Raw genomic sequence first — 17,588 nt, forward strand, 5'->3', positions numbered from 1 at the left:
AATTGCCTACTGTCTGTAAGCTGTTAGTGTCTTAATAACAACCGTTCCACAGGTGCATGTTCATTGAACAAGCATGGGAAACAGTGTTGAAACCCTTTACAATGAAGATCTGTGAAGTTATTTGGATTTTTACAAATTATCTTTGAAAGACAGGGTCCTGAAAAAGGGATGTTTCTTTTTTTGCTGAGTTTAGCTAAAAGGTAGTAAGCAGTTGCAAAGTTACTAATTAGCTCAAACGCTAAAATTGTCAATGATGAGATTAACACAAAACCCTTAGGTTGCTAGATGTTCACGTTATACGCCAACCCACCCACTCTCCATTAGTTTATGCCTTAAGTAACCTTCTGTCTCATGTAAACATACCAGATGTAACATATACTAATTTGAGTGTCCCGGATTGGCATTTACTATTTTACGTCTAGTCAATGAGACCAGGCTGTCCGTTTACACACAGGTGTTCAGAGAGGGATAGCTAATTAGCACAGGTCGTCCAATCTCTCTTCCCTCTGTACACAAGCGCTGTAACATGGACATATGGCCGTCTGGGAACCTAACCCTATAAAATGGTGTGTATCAATTGAGGCTTTGTTTTTCGAAAATGATTTCTCACTGATAGGAAAGATACGTTTATATGCTTCCAAAACCATATTGCAAGCAATGCAGTGTTTTTATTTAACTAGGCAAGCCAGTTAAGAACAAATTCTTATTTACAAAATGACGGCCTACCCCGGCCAAACCCTAAGGACGCCGGGCCAATTGTGCGCCGCCCTATGGGACTCCCAATCACGGCCGATTGTAATACAGCCTTGAATCGAACCAGGGTCTGTAGTCACACCTCTAGCACTGAGATGCAGTGCCTTAGACCTTCGAATGCCCCAGTTATCAGTGGGTAATGTAGCCTAGCAGTTTATTTACTGCGTTAGGCAGGTTAACACTGCTATGGGAGTGTGTATTTACTGCAATTATATTGCAACGACCCTGGGTTGAATGTATTACCTGAAGGTGTATGTGCATTGTATGCATTTATTTCCAAATGGCAGTTAAGACCACCAAACATGAGGCTAACAGCCTACCACACTCTGTCGCGCGGTTGTCTCCTAGCACGTAGGCCCTGGGTTTTGCGCAGACGCAATTGCTTCCCTTTTCAATGTCCCTCTGAATCGGTTTCTTAGCATACGACACCGTTAGCCACTGATTCTCACCGGTCGGCAAGATGTTCAGAGCTGTTCGACTTTCAACCTCTGGGATACGGAGTTTAACGCGGACACGACCATGCTACTCGGGTAGGACTGACGGCAAAGCCTATTAATTGTCTTATTTATTCATAAAACGGTTTGCCTTTCGTGTTAGCTTGCCAGTTGTCCATAGCAAGTAGCCACCAAGCTAGCTAGCTAACGTTAGTCGTAAATGGTATGTAACGTTACGGTAGTCTTTACAAAACTCGACATGATATATATAGTTTGAACGTTTAGGCAAATTCGAAGCATTGCGGTAAGTATATGAAGTCACAAATGTATTCTGATCATACACCGCTGATTAGACTAGATGGCATTAACTATATAGCTAGCTAAAGCTAAGTCAATGGGACTAACGTTTGCGTCAGGGTGACATTGATTTTCATTTGATCTAAAGTAACATTTCTTGGTGCCCATAAATAGTGTAGAGTTTTCACGTTCTTAAATTGATGCCATATCCAGTGTGAATGTATAGAACCATCAGACAGCTAGTAAACTTGCATGTGTCCTTGTGATGACCCATGCTTCGGTTTTGATGGAGTCACAGCAGTGTTGCCAACTCCTCAGTAAGGAAAGTAGCTATTGGCTGTCCTAGAAGTCGCCAAATGACGTCATCACCTAATTTGCATAATTGGCCATGTATATATAATTGTGATGGACGCTGTAGGAATAACGTCGCGGGAGAGACACATTTAGTAAAAAACACCCTAAATATGTTTAGAACTTTCATCTGTCGATTCTTGGTTTTTTTAATGTCACAATTCCAACCCTCCTCCTTTATCCGGGCTTGGGACTGGCAAAAGTGACCCAAAAGAGACACTCTGGCGGAGTTACTTTTTTTTTTTGTATTTGTATTTGTATTTTTCTTAATTTGGTTTGGTTTTTAACCTTCTGGTCCACTTAGGAGCCTACAACAAGTCACAGTAAAACATGAACCTTTTTAACCATAACCTTTAAAAAAAAAAAATTGTATACAATCTAAATGGATCAAAAAGAGACATTAGAAAAAACTGTCAATGGCAATGTGAGAAAATTATGGTAACTAGTCTGGCCCTAATTCAGGTTAATAGTTTTTTTTTCAGACCCCCCTCACACACACACATGCTGTGCTGTCTCACAGAAAGAGTGGGTCATCGTCATTTTGGTCAAGGCTCTCTATGGCAGGTTCAGCAACTGAGGGAGCTGACTTAAATGAGTAAGCAGCTGATGTGCCAAAAAGCTGCAAAACATTATCAGGCAGCTGGTGCTCATAGCAAACCAGACAGCTTCAGTCCATATCGAATGTACAGGATGGAGTTAAAAATCGGATGCCCTTGCAGACCCTTAAGTTTGCTTTTTACCACACATCTGGCTGAATTCTCTCTCGACTTCAGCATTCAAGTGTAGCAAGGACAACACAGACACAGCAGCCATGGCAAGTTCTTGAAACAGGTTGATAGCAGCAGCATCCCTGAACTTCCAAATCTCACTCCAGAAGTCCAGTGTTTTTTTTTTTTGTCTCTTTCCATTCATTAAGATGGATGGCACGCCATTGCTGGACAATCTTGTCTATCTCTGCAGGGGAGTAGCCAAGGAGTGTGGCTATTTTTTCTTCTTATTGTGCTTTAGAGGTTCCTCCACATTGGAATCTGACATGTACTGCAATGCTTCGATGTTGTCTGGCAGTCTCACCCTCAACTCATTAGTGAGGGAGATGGTTAAGGCTACACACCGCTTTCGGACATTGTTTTCATCCTCAGGCGCAAGGTGGAGCTCAGCTGCCTTTGACTCAAATGTAACCAAGGTACGGTTTGGGACTGATGTATCCATCTATTGGCCCTTTTGATTACATCAACATTTGCCAGTGGATTCAGCACCCTGCTGCTCACAGACTTGATCAGGCTAACCAAGCTGTCAAGTAGCTTAAGAGGATCTACTTGCTCTCCCTCAAAAGCCTTGATGGCCAACTGTACCTCACCCAGCACTGACTTTGAAAAAGTCAGATACAATATGTTTTGAGGATCACCACATGAAACCTCAGTCATGTAGCAGTGTTCACTGGACTTGGTGACTGCGAAATGCAGCCTAAGCTCCTCCCACTGATCCAAAATGCGTGAAACCGTGGGTTCAATGGAGAGCCAACGTGTGGCACACACCTTTGTTATCTGTAAAGGTTTCTCCCCACAGTTGTTGGTCTCATATATGGCCTTGTAGGCCTCCCTGCGCTTTGGAGACACTGAAAACCAGTTATAAGTCTCTCGTACCAAGTACTCCACACTACGGGGGATGGTGTCATTGGCAGCAAGCTGCAGAGAGTGGCACACACAGCGAATAAGAACCAGATATGAGGCCATACTCCTCCAGCACTTTATGGACCCCATTGTTAATCCCTGTCATAAGAGACATTGTCAGTCCCTATCCCCAGGAGTTTCTCTTTTTTAAGACCACTTCTCGAGGAAAGCCACAACAGCACGGGCTATAGATTTGGCATCTCCAACTCAACAAGCCCCAGAAATGTTGATACAATTGTCTGTCTACCAACTTTTTCAGAAGGTATGGTGCTAGAACACCATTAATCATTTCTGTGCACTTTGTCCTGTGCATTTTGAAGTGGGTAGCAGCAATGGAGTCTGAGAAAGCAGCTCCAATGTGATCACATGCCAGCATGGAACAGTGTTCAGCGATAGCTAATGCCATGGTGGCCTCAGCCTTTTTTGCAGTCAATTTTTTAAACCATAAATGGCAGCTTGTTTTGGGTGGAACTGTTATAAGGCTTTGCCTTTTGAGTTGTCATGTGTTTTCTTTACATCACTAAGTTTGGTGTAGAAATCAGCCTTACAATACAGGCAGTATGCCCGTGTATCATCTCCAATAAACGGCTTCAACCAGCCTTTGAATTCAGGGTTTGATTCCCACTCCTTTCTGTATTTTTGAGCGTACAGTTTAGACAAAGACATGAGCTAGCCAGCTTATGCCATAGGCACACACACAGTGGACAAGGTGAGTAAGTGACTGAGGCTGTGTGAGTCAAATGCAGTGATTTATTTTTGTGCAGTGATTTTAGATGGAACATTTTACATTTGCATCCCGCCCTGAATGTAAGCCAGGGCTGTGATCAGCCAGCGGCGGCTTCCCGCATGCGTGATTCATTTGCAGTCTGGATGCGGAGGGGTGAACATCTCCTGCTCTGACTGCAGCTGGGAGGGACTGCTGCGTGAGGACTGGGCCGCCTGTGAGTGCTTTGGGACAGGGGTGGGGCCACAGCAGCACCCTCTGCTCGTTGAGAAGAGTAAGAACAATACGTGCTTTCACGTCAGTCTCCAATAACGCCAGGAAAAAGTTGCTAGATTTGTCGCTAGTCTTACATTTTAATTTTTTTTTATTTTTATAAATGTGTGGCTAAAGGGGTCTGAATACTCGCTAAATATAGGGACTAAGTCGCTAAGTTGGCAACACTGGTGCACAACAATGCGCAGAAACTCTAGACCAGTGGTTCTTAACCTTGTTGGAGGTACTGAACCCCACCAGTTTCATATGCGCATTCACCGAACCCTTCTTAATTGGAAAAATAAAATATGTTTTTTTCAAATTCAAACCATAGGTATATATTTTACTGGTGCACAAAATGAACCGTGCATCAACATCAACACCGTGTGTTCAAAGAACAAAATCATCAACATGATTTTCACACAAAAACATAATAATGAATATTTACTGCAAATCAGTGTGACTTCTGCTGTTGCCTTTCAGAGACCAGTTCAGAAATGCGCGGCTTCACCTTGGCAAGTGCCACTCTCATGTCATTTTCGCAACAAAGTCTGTTCCTTTTCTTCGTTTTTATGTCCAGCATCCTCGAAAAGGATTGCTCGCAAAGATATGTTGTAACAAACGGTATGAAAATCTCCAGAGCTTTCTTAGCAATAACGTTACCATTTGTTGACACCAAAACGTTGAAAGCATTGTTGTTCTGAAGAGTTGCTGTTGAACCTGGCTCTGCTGAATTTCAATGATTTCATTGAGGTATTCATCATTGACATCTGTTGTCTCAACACTAAACGTGAACGGCTGTCTCACCCATGCTGGATATGACTCTCTTGTAGGGAAGTATCCGTCAAGAGACTTTGCAAGCTCATCTAAGTGCGTGGCAATTGCTTGCTTCAGTTCCGCGGGTACAGAAATGTCTCCGATTCCAGATACATCTTCGATCTTACTTACACAGTCGTCCAGCAGGGGAAAGTTTGCGAAGTTATCGTTCTCTGTTCGTCGTTTCCATAACGGTAGCTTTTTTTGAAAAGCCTTCAGGTTTTCCTCCGCTTCGATGATGTTGACTCCACCGCCCTGCATCTTTTGATTGAGATGATTGAGAGCTGCGAAGATATCAGCCATGTATGCTAAAATGAGAATGAACTCAGAATTTTTGAAGCAATCTGCATGACAATGTTGGTGCTCTTGCAAAAACAGGGCTAATTCCACACGCACGGCAAAAACACGATTCAGCACCTGTCCCCGGGATAACCACCGAACGTTAGAATGGTACAGAAGAACCTTGAATTCAGAGCCCATTTCTTTACACAGCTCACTGAAGATGCGGTGCCTCAGAGCACTAGTTCGCACATAGGTCACGCATTCCACTACAATTTTTAATACTTCTGCCAGTTTTGGAGGCAACGCATGCCTGTGCAGAACACAATGCGTAACAATGATGTGTGGTGCATTGGCTTTCACTAGCGCACCAAAACCAGACTTTCTTCCCAGCATGACTGGAGCTCCATCCAAACAAACTGCAGAAACTATATCCCACGAAAGATTGTTGTCTTTGAAGAAGTCATCCACAAGTTTCTTCACATCGGCTGCCTTAGTTGTTGTTGTTATTTTGTAAGAGGCTTACAAAATAAAAAAATCTTCCTTTATCACGTCGTCTTTCACATAGCGCACGAATACAGCAAGCTGGCTTAGATTGGAAACGTATGTGGTGTCATTTGAAAGAGGAATTTGGGATAACTTAACTTCAGCCTCTTTTCCCAGCATGATATTCGCCATCTTCAACACAGCTGGTTTTATGAGTGTTTCACCAATGGTGTGTGGTTTGCCCTGCTTTGCGATCAGGTAAGCAACTTCGTACGATGCTGTGAGGATCGGTTTGTTGATGGGTACAAAGCCGAGAACAGGCAGAGTAGCCTTTTCATCGAATCTGGCTCTCTTCACCTTGAATTCAGCGAGCGTTGTGTTCTTGTATTTTCCATCTCCATGCAGCTTAAGGAAGTGTTCTCTTAGTTTTGCCGGTGCTAGACTAGAATTGCTCAACTTGGCATTGCAAATCATGCAGTTAGGACGCTGACTCCCATCACGTTCCGTTATACATGTGAATCCATATTGTACATATTCGTCCGACCACTTTCTTTTTTTGCTCGACATAGTAAGTATGAAGGGATTAAAATATTAAGAAAGAAATCACAAGACGTACCATCACGACAGTCACAAGTCGACTACTGAGCGCACCAAATTCCCTGCAGCACAGATAGGCCAAGCGATGTAGCGTGATCACCTGCAGCCAATGATGGCCAAGCGGGGCGTGTCATCACGAATCATATGAGTCGGATGTGTGTCTTGACCTCCGCCGAACCCCTGAGACTGACTCACCGAACCCCTGGGGTTCGATCGAACCCAGGTTAAGAACCACTGCTCTAGACCTTGCGGTCAAACCAGTGTATGATCATGTCCTACACCATCTACTGCTCTTGATCTGTTTACACTCAGTTATGGCTAGATTTGGGCTGTCAAAATATATTAAGTGTCTTGGCATTGACCTCTGACCCAGTTAGCTGGACTGCTGTAAATAGACATTCCTTCCCTGCAAAGCCAAGTTGGGATAATGCAGAGAGCTGCCCGGTGACACGAGCCTCCCAGACGAGCTAAATTACTTCTATGCTCGCTTCGAGGCAAGTAACACTGAAACATGCATGAGAGCATCAGCTGTTCCGGATGACTGATCACGCTTTTTTAACCTTTATTTAACTAGGCAAGTCAGTTAAGAACACATTCTTATTTTCATTGGCGGCCTAGGAACAGTGTGTTAACTGCCTTGTTCAGGGGCAGAACAAAAGATTATTATTTTTTTACCTTGTCAGCTCAGGGATTCGATCATGCAACCTTTCGGTTACTAGTCCAACGCTCTAACCACTAGGCTACCTGCCATTCTCCGCAGCCGACCTTTAAAACAGGTCAACATTCACAAGGACGTGTATTCTGAGCATGCGTTGACCAACTGGCAAGTGTCTTCACTGACATTTTCAACCTCCCTGTCTGAGTCTAATACCAACATGTTTCAAGCAGACCACCATAGTCCCTGTGCCCAAGAACACAAAGGTAACCTGCCTAAAAGACTACCGACCCGTAGCACTCACGTCTGTAGCCATGAAGTGCTTTGAAAGGCTGGTCATGGCTCACATCACCATTATCCCAGAAACCCTAGACCCACTCCAATTTGCATACTGCCCTAACAGATCCACAGATGATGCAATCTCTATTGCACTCCACACTACCCTTTCCCACCTGGACAAAAGGAACACCTACAGTGGGGAGAACAAGTATTTGATACACTGATGATTTTGCAGGTTTTCCTACTTACAAAGCATGTAGAGGTCTGTAATTTTTATCATAGGTACACTTCAACTGTGAGAGACGGAATCAAAAACAAAAATCCAGAAAATCACATTGTATGATTTTTAAGTAATTAATTTGCATTTTATTGCATGACATAAGTATTTGATACATCAGAAAAGCAGAACTTAATATTTGGTACAGAAACCTTAGTTTGCAATTACAGAGATCATACGTTTCCTGTAGTTCTTGACCAGGTTTGCACACACTGCAGCAGGGATTTTGGCCCACTCCTCCATACAGACCTTCTCCAGATCCTTCAGGTTTCGGGGCTGTCGCTGGGCAATACGGACTTTCGGCTCCCTCCAAAGATTTTCTATTGGGTTCAGATCTGGAGACTGGCTAGGCCACTCCAGGACCTTGAGATGCTTCTTACGGAGCCACTCCTTAGTTGCCCTGGCTGTGTGTTTCGGGTCGTTGTCATGCTGGAAGACCCAGCCACGACCCATCTTCAATGCTCTTACTGAGGGAAGGAGGTTGTTGGTGTAGATCTCACGATACATGGCCCCATCCATCCTCCCCTCAATACGGTGCAGTCGTCCTGTCCCCTTTGCAGAAAAGCATCCCCAAAGAATGATGTTTCCACCTCCATGCTTCACGGTTGGGATGGTGTTCTTGGGGTTGTACTCATCCTTCTATTCCTCCAAACACGGCGAGTGGAGTTTAGAGCAAAAAGCTCTATTTTTGTCTCATCAGACCACATGACCTTCTCCCATTCTTCCTCTGGATCATCCAGATGGTCATTGGCAAACTTCAGACGGGCCTGGACATGCGCTGGCTTGAGCAGGGGGACCTTGCGTGCGCTGCAGGATTTTAATACATGACGGCGTAGTGTGTTACTAATGGTTTTCTTTGAGACTGTGGTCCCAGCTCTCTTCAGGTCATTGACCAGGTACTGCCGTGTAGTTTTGAGCTGATCCCTCACCTTCCTCATGATCATTGATGCCCCACGAGGTGAGATCTTGCATGGAGCCCCAGGCCGAGGGTGATTGACCGTCATCTTGAACTTCTTCCATTTTTTAATAATTGCGCCAACAGTTGTTGCCTTCTCACCAAGCTGCTTGCCTATTGTCCTGTAGCCCATCCCAGCCTTGTGCAGGTCTACAATTTTATCCCTGATGTCCTTACACAGCTCTCTGGTCTTGGCCATTGTGGAGAGGTTGGAGTCTGTTTGATTGAGTGGGTGGACAGGTGTCTTTTATACAGGTAACGAGTTCAAACGGGTGCAGTTAATACAGGTAATGAGTGGAGAACAGGAGGGCTTCTTAAAGAAAAACTAACAGGTCTGTGAGAGCCGGAATTCTTACTGGTTGGTAGGTGATCAAATACTTATGTCATGCAATAAAATGCAAATTAATTACTTAAAAATCATACAATGTGATTTTCTGGACTTTTGTTTTAGATTCCGTCTCTCACAGTTGAAGTGTACCTATGATAAAAATGACAGACCTCTACATGCTTTGTAAGTAGGAAAACCTGCAAAATCGGCAGTGTATCAAATACTTGTTCTCCCCACTGTATGTGAGAATGCTATTCATTGACTACAGCTCAGCGTTCAACACCATAGTGCCCTCAAAGCTCATCAATAAGGTAAGGACCCTGGGACTAAACACCTCCCTCAAACTGGATCCTGGACTTCCTGACGGGCCGCACCCAGGTGGTAAGGTTAGGTAACAACACATCCGCCACGCTGATCCTCAACACGGAGGCCCCTCAGGGGTGCGTGCTCAGTCCCCTCCTGTACTCCCTGTTCACTCATGACTTCACGGCCAGGCACGACTCAACACCATCATTAAGTTTGCCAATGACACAACAGTGACAAACGACAACTATGAGACAGCCTATAGGGAGGAGGTCAGAAATCTGGCCGTGTGGTGCCAGGACAGCAACCTCTCCCTCAATGTGATCAAGACAAAGGAGATGATTGTGTACTACAGGAAAAAGAGTACCGAGCGCGCCCCCATTCTCATCGACAGGGCTGTAGTAGAGCAGGTTGAGAGCTTCAAGTTCCTTGGCTTCCACATCACCAACAAACTAACATGGTCCAAGCACACCAAGACAGTCGTGAAGAGGGCATGACTCTATTCCCCCTTGGGAGACTGAAAAGATTTGTCATGGGTCATCAGACCCTCAAAACGTTCTACAGCTGCACCACCGAGAGCATTCTGACTGGTTGCATCACTGTCTGGTATGGCAACTGCTCGGCCTCCGACCGCAAGGCACTACAGAGGCTAGTGCGTACGGCCTAGTACATCACTGGGGCCAAGCTTCCTGCCATCCAGGACCTCTATCCCAGGCGGTGTCAGAGGATGGCCCTAAAAACTGTCAGACTCCAGCCACCCTAGACAGACTGTTCTCTGCTACCGCATGGCATGCGTTACCGGAGCACCAAGTCTAGGTCCAAGAGGCTTCTAAACAGCTTCTACCCCTCCAAGCCATAAGACTCCTGAACATCTAATCAAATGGCTACCCTGATTACTTGTATCCTGCCTTCTTTTATACTGCTGCTACTCTCATCTATGCATAGTCACTTTAATAACTCTACATGTACATATTACCTTGACTAACCAGTGCCCCCGCACATTGACTCTGTACTGGTACCCCCTGTATATAGCCTCACTTCTTATTTTACTGCTGCTCTTTCATTGTTTATTTCTTCTTCTTTTTTTCTTTTTTTAACTGCCTTGTAAGTAAGCATTTGACTGTAAGGTGTTCTGTGCATGTGACAAATACAATTTCATTTGATATTGCAATTATGCATGTGATGTTTACAGGTCAGTTTCCCCTCAAAACAACATCCTGGGCTGCAAAAATCACATTTGAAATCAGCTGGTAGTGAGATGACATGTCTGACAGCAGGTGTAGGTTATGGCTCACCTGCTTTTTCATGAGAATTGAAGTGTGTGTATATTTTTTTTCAGTCAAGCATCTAAGAATAGGCCTCGACCTCTATATTATCTAATGTTTGTTTTCTATGTTGCAGCTCCTTTGGCCTCCCGATGCTACTCCCATGCCAAGGTGGAGACAGATGAGGAGTTCGATGCCCGTTGGGTCACTTATTTCAGCAAGCCAGACATTGATGCCTGGGAGCTGAAGAAAGGTGATCTTCTAAAGAATATTGAAAATAAGTCTGCACTTTTGCCGAAGGTCTACAGTAATTTCTTTCAGCCTGAGTTGGAGAATAACGGATAGACAGATAACATTTTTTTTAAACTATCATATTTGATTAAATGTATAACGGAGTATGCTTGAATCCCATTCCACATCCCATAGGCATGAACACACTAATTGGCTATGACCTGGTACCTGAACCCAAAATCCTCGACTCAGCTCTTCGTGCTTGCCGAAGGTTGAATGACTTGGCCAGTGCTATCCGCATCCTCGAGGCAGTCAAGGTGAGCTACACAGCTTCCCCTACCAACTCCTAGTGAAGTTATCTCAATAAAATAAACGTGTATATATTTTGGAATTGTATAAGTGCAGTCAGAAAGTGTTCAGACCCCTTGACATTCTCCACATTGTTACGATAGCCTTATTCTAAAATGGATTAAATGATTTCCCCCCCCCCCCCCCCCCAATCTACACACAATAATGAAAGCGAAAACGGTTATTAAGAATAAACATACCTTATTTACATAATTATTCAGACCCTTTGCTATGAGACTTGAAATTGAGCTCAGGGTGTATCCTGTTTCCATTGAGCATCCTTGAGATGTTTCTACAACTTGGAGTCCACCTGTGGTAAATTCTATTGATTGGACATGATTTGGAAAGGCACAACACAACGGTCTATATAAGGTCCTAGCCATGAGGTCGAATGAATTGTCCGTAGAGCTCCGAGACAGGATTGTGTTGAGGCACAGATCTGGGGAAGGTACCAAAAAATGTCTGCAGCATTGAAGGTCCCCAAGAACTCAGTGGCCTCAATCAATATTAAATAGAAGAAGTTTGGAACCACCAAGACTTCCTAGAGATGGCCGCCCGGCCAAACATCAATCGTGGGAGAAGGGCCTTGGTCAGGGAGGTGACCAAGAACCCGATGGTCATTGACAGCGCTCCAGAGTTCCTCTGTGGAGATGGGATAACCTTCCAGAAGGACAGCCATCTCTGCAGCACTCCACCAATCAGGCCTTTATGGTAGAGTGGCCAGACGGAAGCCACCACTCAGTAAAAAGGCATATGACAGCCCGCTATGAGTTTGCCAAAAGGCACCTAAAAGCACTCTCAGACCATGAGAAACAAGATTTTCTGGTCTGATGAAACCAAGATTGAACTATTTTGGCCTGAATGCCAAGCGTCACGCCTGGAGGAAACCTGGCACCATCCCTACAGTGAAGCATGGTGGTGGCAGCACCATGCTGTGGGGATGTTTTTCAGTGGTAGGGACTGGGAGACTTGTCAGGGTCAAGGGAAAGATGAACGGAGCAAAGTACAAAACCTTGAACTCCTGCTCCAGAGCGCTCAGGACCGTAAGCACACAGCCAAGACCATGCAGGAGTGGCTTCGGGACAAGTCTCTGAATCTCCTTGAGTGGCCCAGCCAGAGCCCGGACTTGAACCCGATCAAACATCTCTGGAGAGACCTGAAAATAGCTGTGCAGCAACGCTCCCCATCCAACCTGACAGAGCATGAGAGGATCTGCAGAGAAGAATGCGAGAAACTCTGCCAAGCTTGTAGCCTCATACCCAAGAAGACACGAGGCTGTAATCGCTGCCAAAGGTGCTTAAACAAAGTACTGAGTGAAGGGTCTGAATACATATGTTAATTATTTTTATATTGAGAGATTGATATATCAAATTTGTAAACCTGTTTTTGCTTTGTCATTATGGCGTATTGTGAGTAGATTGAGGGGGGGAAACAACTTTCATCCATTTTAGAATAAGGCTGTAATGTAACTGTGGAAAAAGTCAAGGGGTCTGAATACTTTCTGACTGCACTGTATTAGGATCCCCATTAGCTGTCGTGAAAGCAGTAGCTACACTTCACGTGGGTCCACACATTAAACATGACATAATAGACAAGAACAGCTCAAGGACAGAACTACATAAGTGTGGATATACTCACTGCTTTTATATCTAAATGGAAAATAATTTCAATTTCTGCATTGTAATTTCAGAAAATGTCCATAATATACTGAACAAAAATATAAACGCAACATGTAAAGCGTTGGACCCATGTTTCATGAGCTGAAATAAAATCCCAGAAATTGAGGAGTTTTTCTGTCTGTAATAAATGTCTTTTGTGGGGGAAAACTCATTCTGATTGGGTGGGCCTAGCTCCCAAGTGTGTGCGCCTATTGCAATTCACCTAGCTTCCACATGGGTGAGACATTCTACATGTTTATCATATTCGGGTGTTTTTGTTCCAGATGGTTAAATTTGAAAATTGTACAGATTACTGAGCATAAATTATTTAAATGACTTCCATTCACAGACAAATCCACTAATAAAGTGGGTGGGCCTTGGAGGGCATAGGCCCAGCCAATCAGACACAGTTTTTCCCCACAAAGGGTCTTTATTACAGACAGAAATACTCCTGTTTCATCAGCAGATCGGGTGGCTGGTCTCAGACAATCCCGCAGGTGAAGAAGCCGGATGTGGAGGTCCTGGGCTGGTGCGGTTACACGTGGTTGTGAGACCGGTTGGACGTACTGCCAAATTCTCTAAAACGATGTTGGAGGCAGCTTATGGTAGAGAAACAAACATTAAATTCTCTGGCAACAGCTCTGGTTGACGTTCCTGTTTTCAGTATGCCAATTGCACGCTCCCTCAACTTGAGACATCTGTGGCATTGTGTTGTGACAAAACTGCACATTTGAGTGGCTTTTTTGTCCCCAGCACAAAGTGCACCTGTGTAATGATCATGCTGTTTAATCGGCTTCTTTATATGCCACACCTGTCAGGTGGATGGATTATCTTGGCAAAGCAGCAATGCTGGGGCGGCAGGTAGCCTAGTGGTTAGAGTGTTGGACTAGTAACTGAAAGGTTGCAAGATTGAATCTCCGAGCTGACAAGGTAAAAATGTCGTTCTGCCCCTGAACAAGGCAGTTAACCCACTGTTCCTAGGCTGTCATTGAAAATAAGAATTTGTTCTTAACTGACTTGCCTGGTAAAATAAAAAGATGCTCACTAACAGGGATGTAAACATTTGAGAAAAATTCACTTTTTGCGCATATGAAACATTTCTGGGATCTTATTTCAGCTCATGGGACCAACACTTTACATGTTGCGTTTATATTTTTGTTCTGTATGTCATTTTCTTGTGAAAAGGCGTTTAACATGTAAAATAAGTTGGATTTCATTTCCTTTTGAATTTATTCACATAATATACTAGTAATTTAGGAAACTTCTAGAATGATAGTCTTCAACCTGTATGCCTTTTTTGTAATATTCCCTATGGTGAATTTTATCGTCCTCTCTTTAACAGGACAAATCTGGTCCCCACAAAGATATCTACCCATACCTGATTCAAGAACTGCAGCCCACTCTGATTGAGCTGGGTATCTCCACACCTGAGGATCTGGGCATGGACATGTTATAGACATCCTCTGGGTGAGTGCTTACACATTGAAAAACAAATGCTCTGGCCCCGGTTTCTCAAAAGCATTTTAAGGCTAAGTTCATCGTTACAACCTTTGTAGGGGCATCATTAAATCTCCGAGTTGTGTCCCAAGATTTTTATTGAAGCAGCACTTAAACATTTTATTTACCAACTGCCTCAGACCACTTGTAGAACAGGGAAGTGCATCGTTAAATGTGTTTTCCCCCCTACCGTGTGACGTTATACACAGATCTCCGCTAAACATAGAATCAAAATGTTTATCAGTCTTTGTGACCCCAGATAACTTAACAACGAAGTTGGCAATGTCTCTGTAAATGTTAAACAAGCGAAGGATCAAGATCTTCACATGAAACCCGAGATGACTGCATCAAAAGACAAATAGCCTACCTACAGTATAGGCTACATTGGCCTATATTGAAATCAATTATGTTCATTCGAGTTTTAATTAGTGCATTAGAATAAGCTGCCTCAATATTAGCAGCTGTAGGTGATAATATCTCTAGGAGCTGATACAGCGTCAGTATTGTGGAATAATTCTAATGTTAAAAAGGTGCAATGTGCAGAAAATTGCTCCGCCATTTCCTGGTTGCTAAAATTCAAATAGTTTGCCTAATTTCAGTTTGATAAAGCAAGCAGTCATTGTACTGCTCTGAAATTACTTTTCCATAACCAAAAATAGTCTTCATCAATTTGAAGCTGGTGTACAAAACCAAAAGATGCTAAAACTAAACTTAAGACCGGGAAGCATAGATATAGCGCACATAACAGATCTACCGCTTCTTAGACTTGCTTTCAATGAGTGACAGATCTATAACCCATTTCTATGTGAACTTGGTTGTGTTGGCCAGAAAGTTACATACTGCAGCTTTAAAGTAAGATTTCAATGGAGAAAGCTGGCCCAAGAGCAGCGCTGCCTTTCTTTCGATCCTATCAGTATATACACTGCTCAAAAAAATAAAGGGAACACTTAAACAACACAATGTAACTCCAAGTCAATCACACTTCTATGAAATCAAACTGTCCACTTAGGAAGCAACACTGATTGACAATAAATTTCGCATGCTGTTGTGCAAATGGAATAGACAAAAGGTGGAAATTATAGGCAATTAGCAAGACACCCCCAAAAAAGGAGTAATTCTGCAAGTGGTGACCACAAACAACTTCTCAGTTCCTATGCTTCCTGGCTGATGTTTTGGTCACTTTTGAATGCTGACGGTGCTCTCACTCTAGTGGTAGCATGAGACGGAGTCTACAACCCACACAAGTGGCTCAGGTAGTGCAGTTCATCCAGGATGGCACATCAATGCGAGCTGTGGCAAAAAGGTTTGCTGTGTCTGTCAGCGTAGTGTCCAGAGCATGGAGGCGCTACCAGGAGACAGGCCAGTACATCAGGAGACGTGGAGGAGGCCGTAGGAGGGCAACAACCCAGCAGCAGGACCGCTACCTCCGCCTTTGTGCAAGGAGGTGCACTGCCAGAGCCCTGCAAAATGACCTCCAGCAGGCCACAAATGTGCATGTGTCAGCATATGGTCTCACAAAGGGTCTGAGGATCTCATCTCGGTACCTAATGGCAGTCAGGCTACCTCTGGCGAGCACATGGAGGCCTGTGCGGCCCCACAAAGAAATGCCACCCCACACCAGACTGACCCACCGCCAAACCGGTCATGCTGGAGGATGTTGCAGGCAGCAGAACGTTCTCCACGGCGTCTCCAGACTCTGTCACGTCTGTCACGTGCTCATGTGCTCAGTGTGAACCTGCTTTCATCTGTGAAGAGCACAGGGCGCCAGTGGCGAATTTGCCAATCTTGGTGTTCTCTGGCAAATGCCAAACGTCCTGCACGGTGCTGGGCTGTAAGCACAACCCCCACCTGTGGACGTCGGGCCCTCATACCACCCTCATGGAGTCTGTTTCTGACCGTTTGAGCAGACACATGCACATTTGTGGCCTGCTGGAGGTCATTTTGCAGGGCTCTGGCAGTGCACCTCCTTGCACAAAGGCGGAGGTAGCGGTCCTGCTGCTGGGTTGTTGCCCTCCTACGGCCTCCTCCACGTCTCCTGATGTACTGGCCTGTCTCCTGGTAGCGCCTCCATGCTCTGGACACTACGCTGACAGACACAGCAAACCTTTTTGCCACAGCTCGCATTGATGTGCCATCCTGGATGAACTGCACTACCTGAGCCACTTGTGTGGGTTGTAGACTCCGTCTCATGCTACCACTAGAGTGAGAGCACCGCCAGCATTCAAAAGTGACCAAAACATCAGCCAGGAAGCATAGGAACTGAGAAGTTGTCTGTGGTCACCACCTGCAGAATCACTCCTTTTTTGGGGGTGTCTTGCTAATTGCCTATAATTTCCACCTTTTGTCTATTCCATTTGCACAACAGCATGTGAAATTTATTGTCAATCAGTGTTGCTTCCTAAGTGGACAGTTTGATTTCACAGAAGTGTGATTGACTTGGAGTTACATTGTGTTGTTTAAGTGTTCCCTTTATTTTTTTGAGCAGTGTACATGCCTCAACGACACACTTAGAGAACGTTCTCTCTCTGCATGGTGTTTTGGGAAACGCATGTTACATCTTCGGGGCCCTTTACAATTCTCTTAATTTTAAATAATGAATTAAATGTTTCCTTTTCATTTACCCTCAGGTCATCTGGTGTCCAACGAGATGAACCACTTCTCTTCAAGTCTCTGCCTTGTCCTGGTGTCTGTGATGTTGATTTAATCCACACTCTCCTGTTGTGTACAAAATTATGGATTTAATAAAGAAATATCTATTGATTCTGCTGTCTCAATGGTAAGGTTGATTTACTGGCATGTAACCCATTCATTCAAAGGTCTCAATGTTCAATTTCCAAACAAACTTTTGTTCAATTAAATCCATTATAGGATTTTGTCAGACCACTGACATACACAACACACTGATAATCTTATGTTTACATGAACGTATGGCAGACCCAAACATTTAACTTATCTAGTAGTATGTGCTTTGATGCACCTCAGAACACTGCTGGGTTGAAACTGTAGTTCAAGAAAGTTGAGGACAAAGGGATCAATTCCAACAATGTGTTTGGTCAGCATTCACTTTGATTCAATGCAGAGGGGTCCTGTTATTCTGTCAGGTGTTGCACTAGCTCTCAAACCCTTCTCTCGG

General features: G+C 44.2%; 1 protein-coding gene across 3 annotated transcripts; it reads left to right on the forward strand.

Moving 5' to 3' along the window:
* Positions 1-597: 597 nt before the first annotated feature.
* LOC139576014 (cytochrome c oxidase subunit 5A, mitochondrial-like) lies at positions 598-17,216 on the forward strand. Of its 3 annotated transcripts, none has more exons than XR_011675045.1 (6): positions 1,125-1,283; positions 10,858-10,974; positions 11,148-11,269; positions 13,422-13,563; positions 14,301-14,425; positions 17,083-17,216. XR_011675045.1 is itself a non-coding variant. In XM_071401599.1 (5 exons), exons 1-4 carry the CDS (start codon positions 1,214-1,216, stop codon positions 14,412-14,414), a joined length of 423 nt encoding a protein of 140 aa, XP_071257700.1. In that variant the 5' UTR covers positions 598-1,213; the 3' UTR covers positions 14,415-14,425; positions 17,083-17,216. The 3 variants fall into 3 exon arrangements, 1 of the variants encoding a protein (XP_071257700.1); XR_011675046.1 differs by having other exon boundaries at positions 13,425-13,563; XM_071401599.1 differs by lacking the exon at positions 13,422-13,563 and having other exon boundaries at positions 598-1,283.
* The last annotated feature ends 372 nt before the right edge of the window (positions 17,217-17,588 follow it).

Source organism: Salvelinus alpinus, chromosome 5 (assembly GCF_045679555.1).
Source record: "Salvelinus alpinus chromosome 5, SLU_Salpinus.1, whole genome shotgun sequence".
NCBI classification, from domain to species: Eukaryota; Metazoa; Chordata; class Actinopteri; order Salmoniformes; family Salmonidae; genus Salvelinus; species Salvelinus alpinus.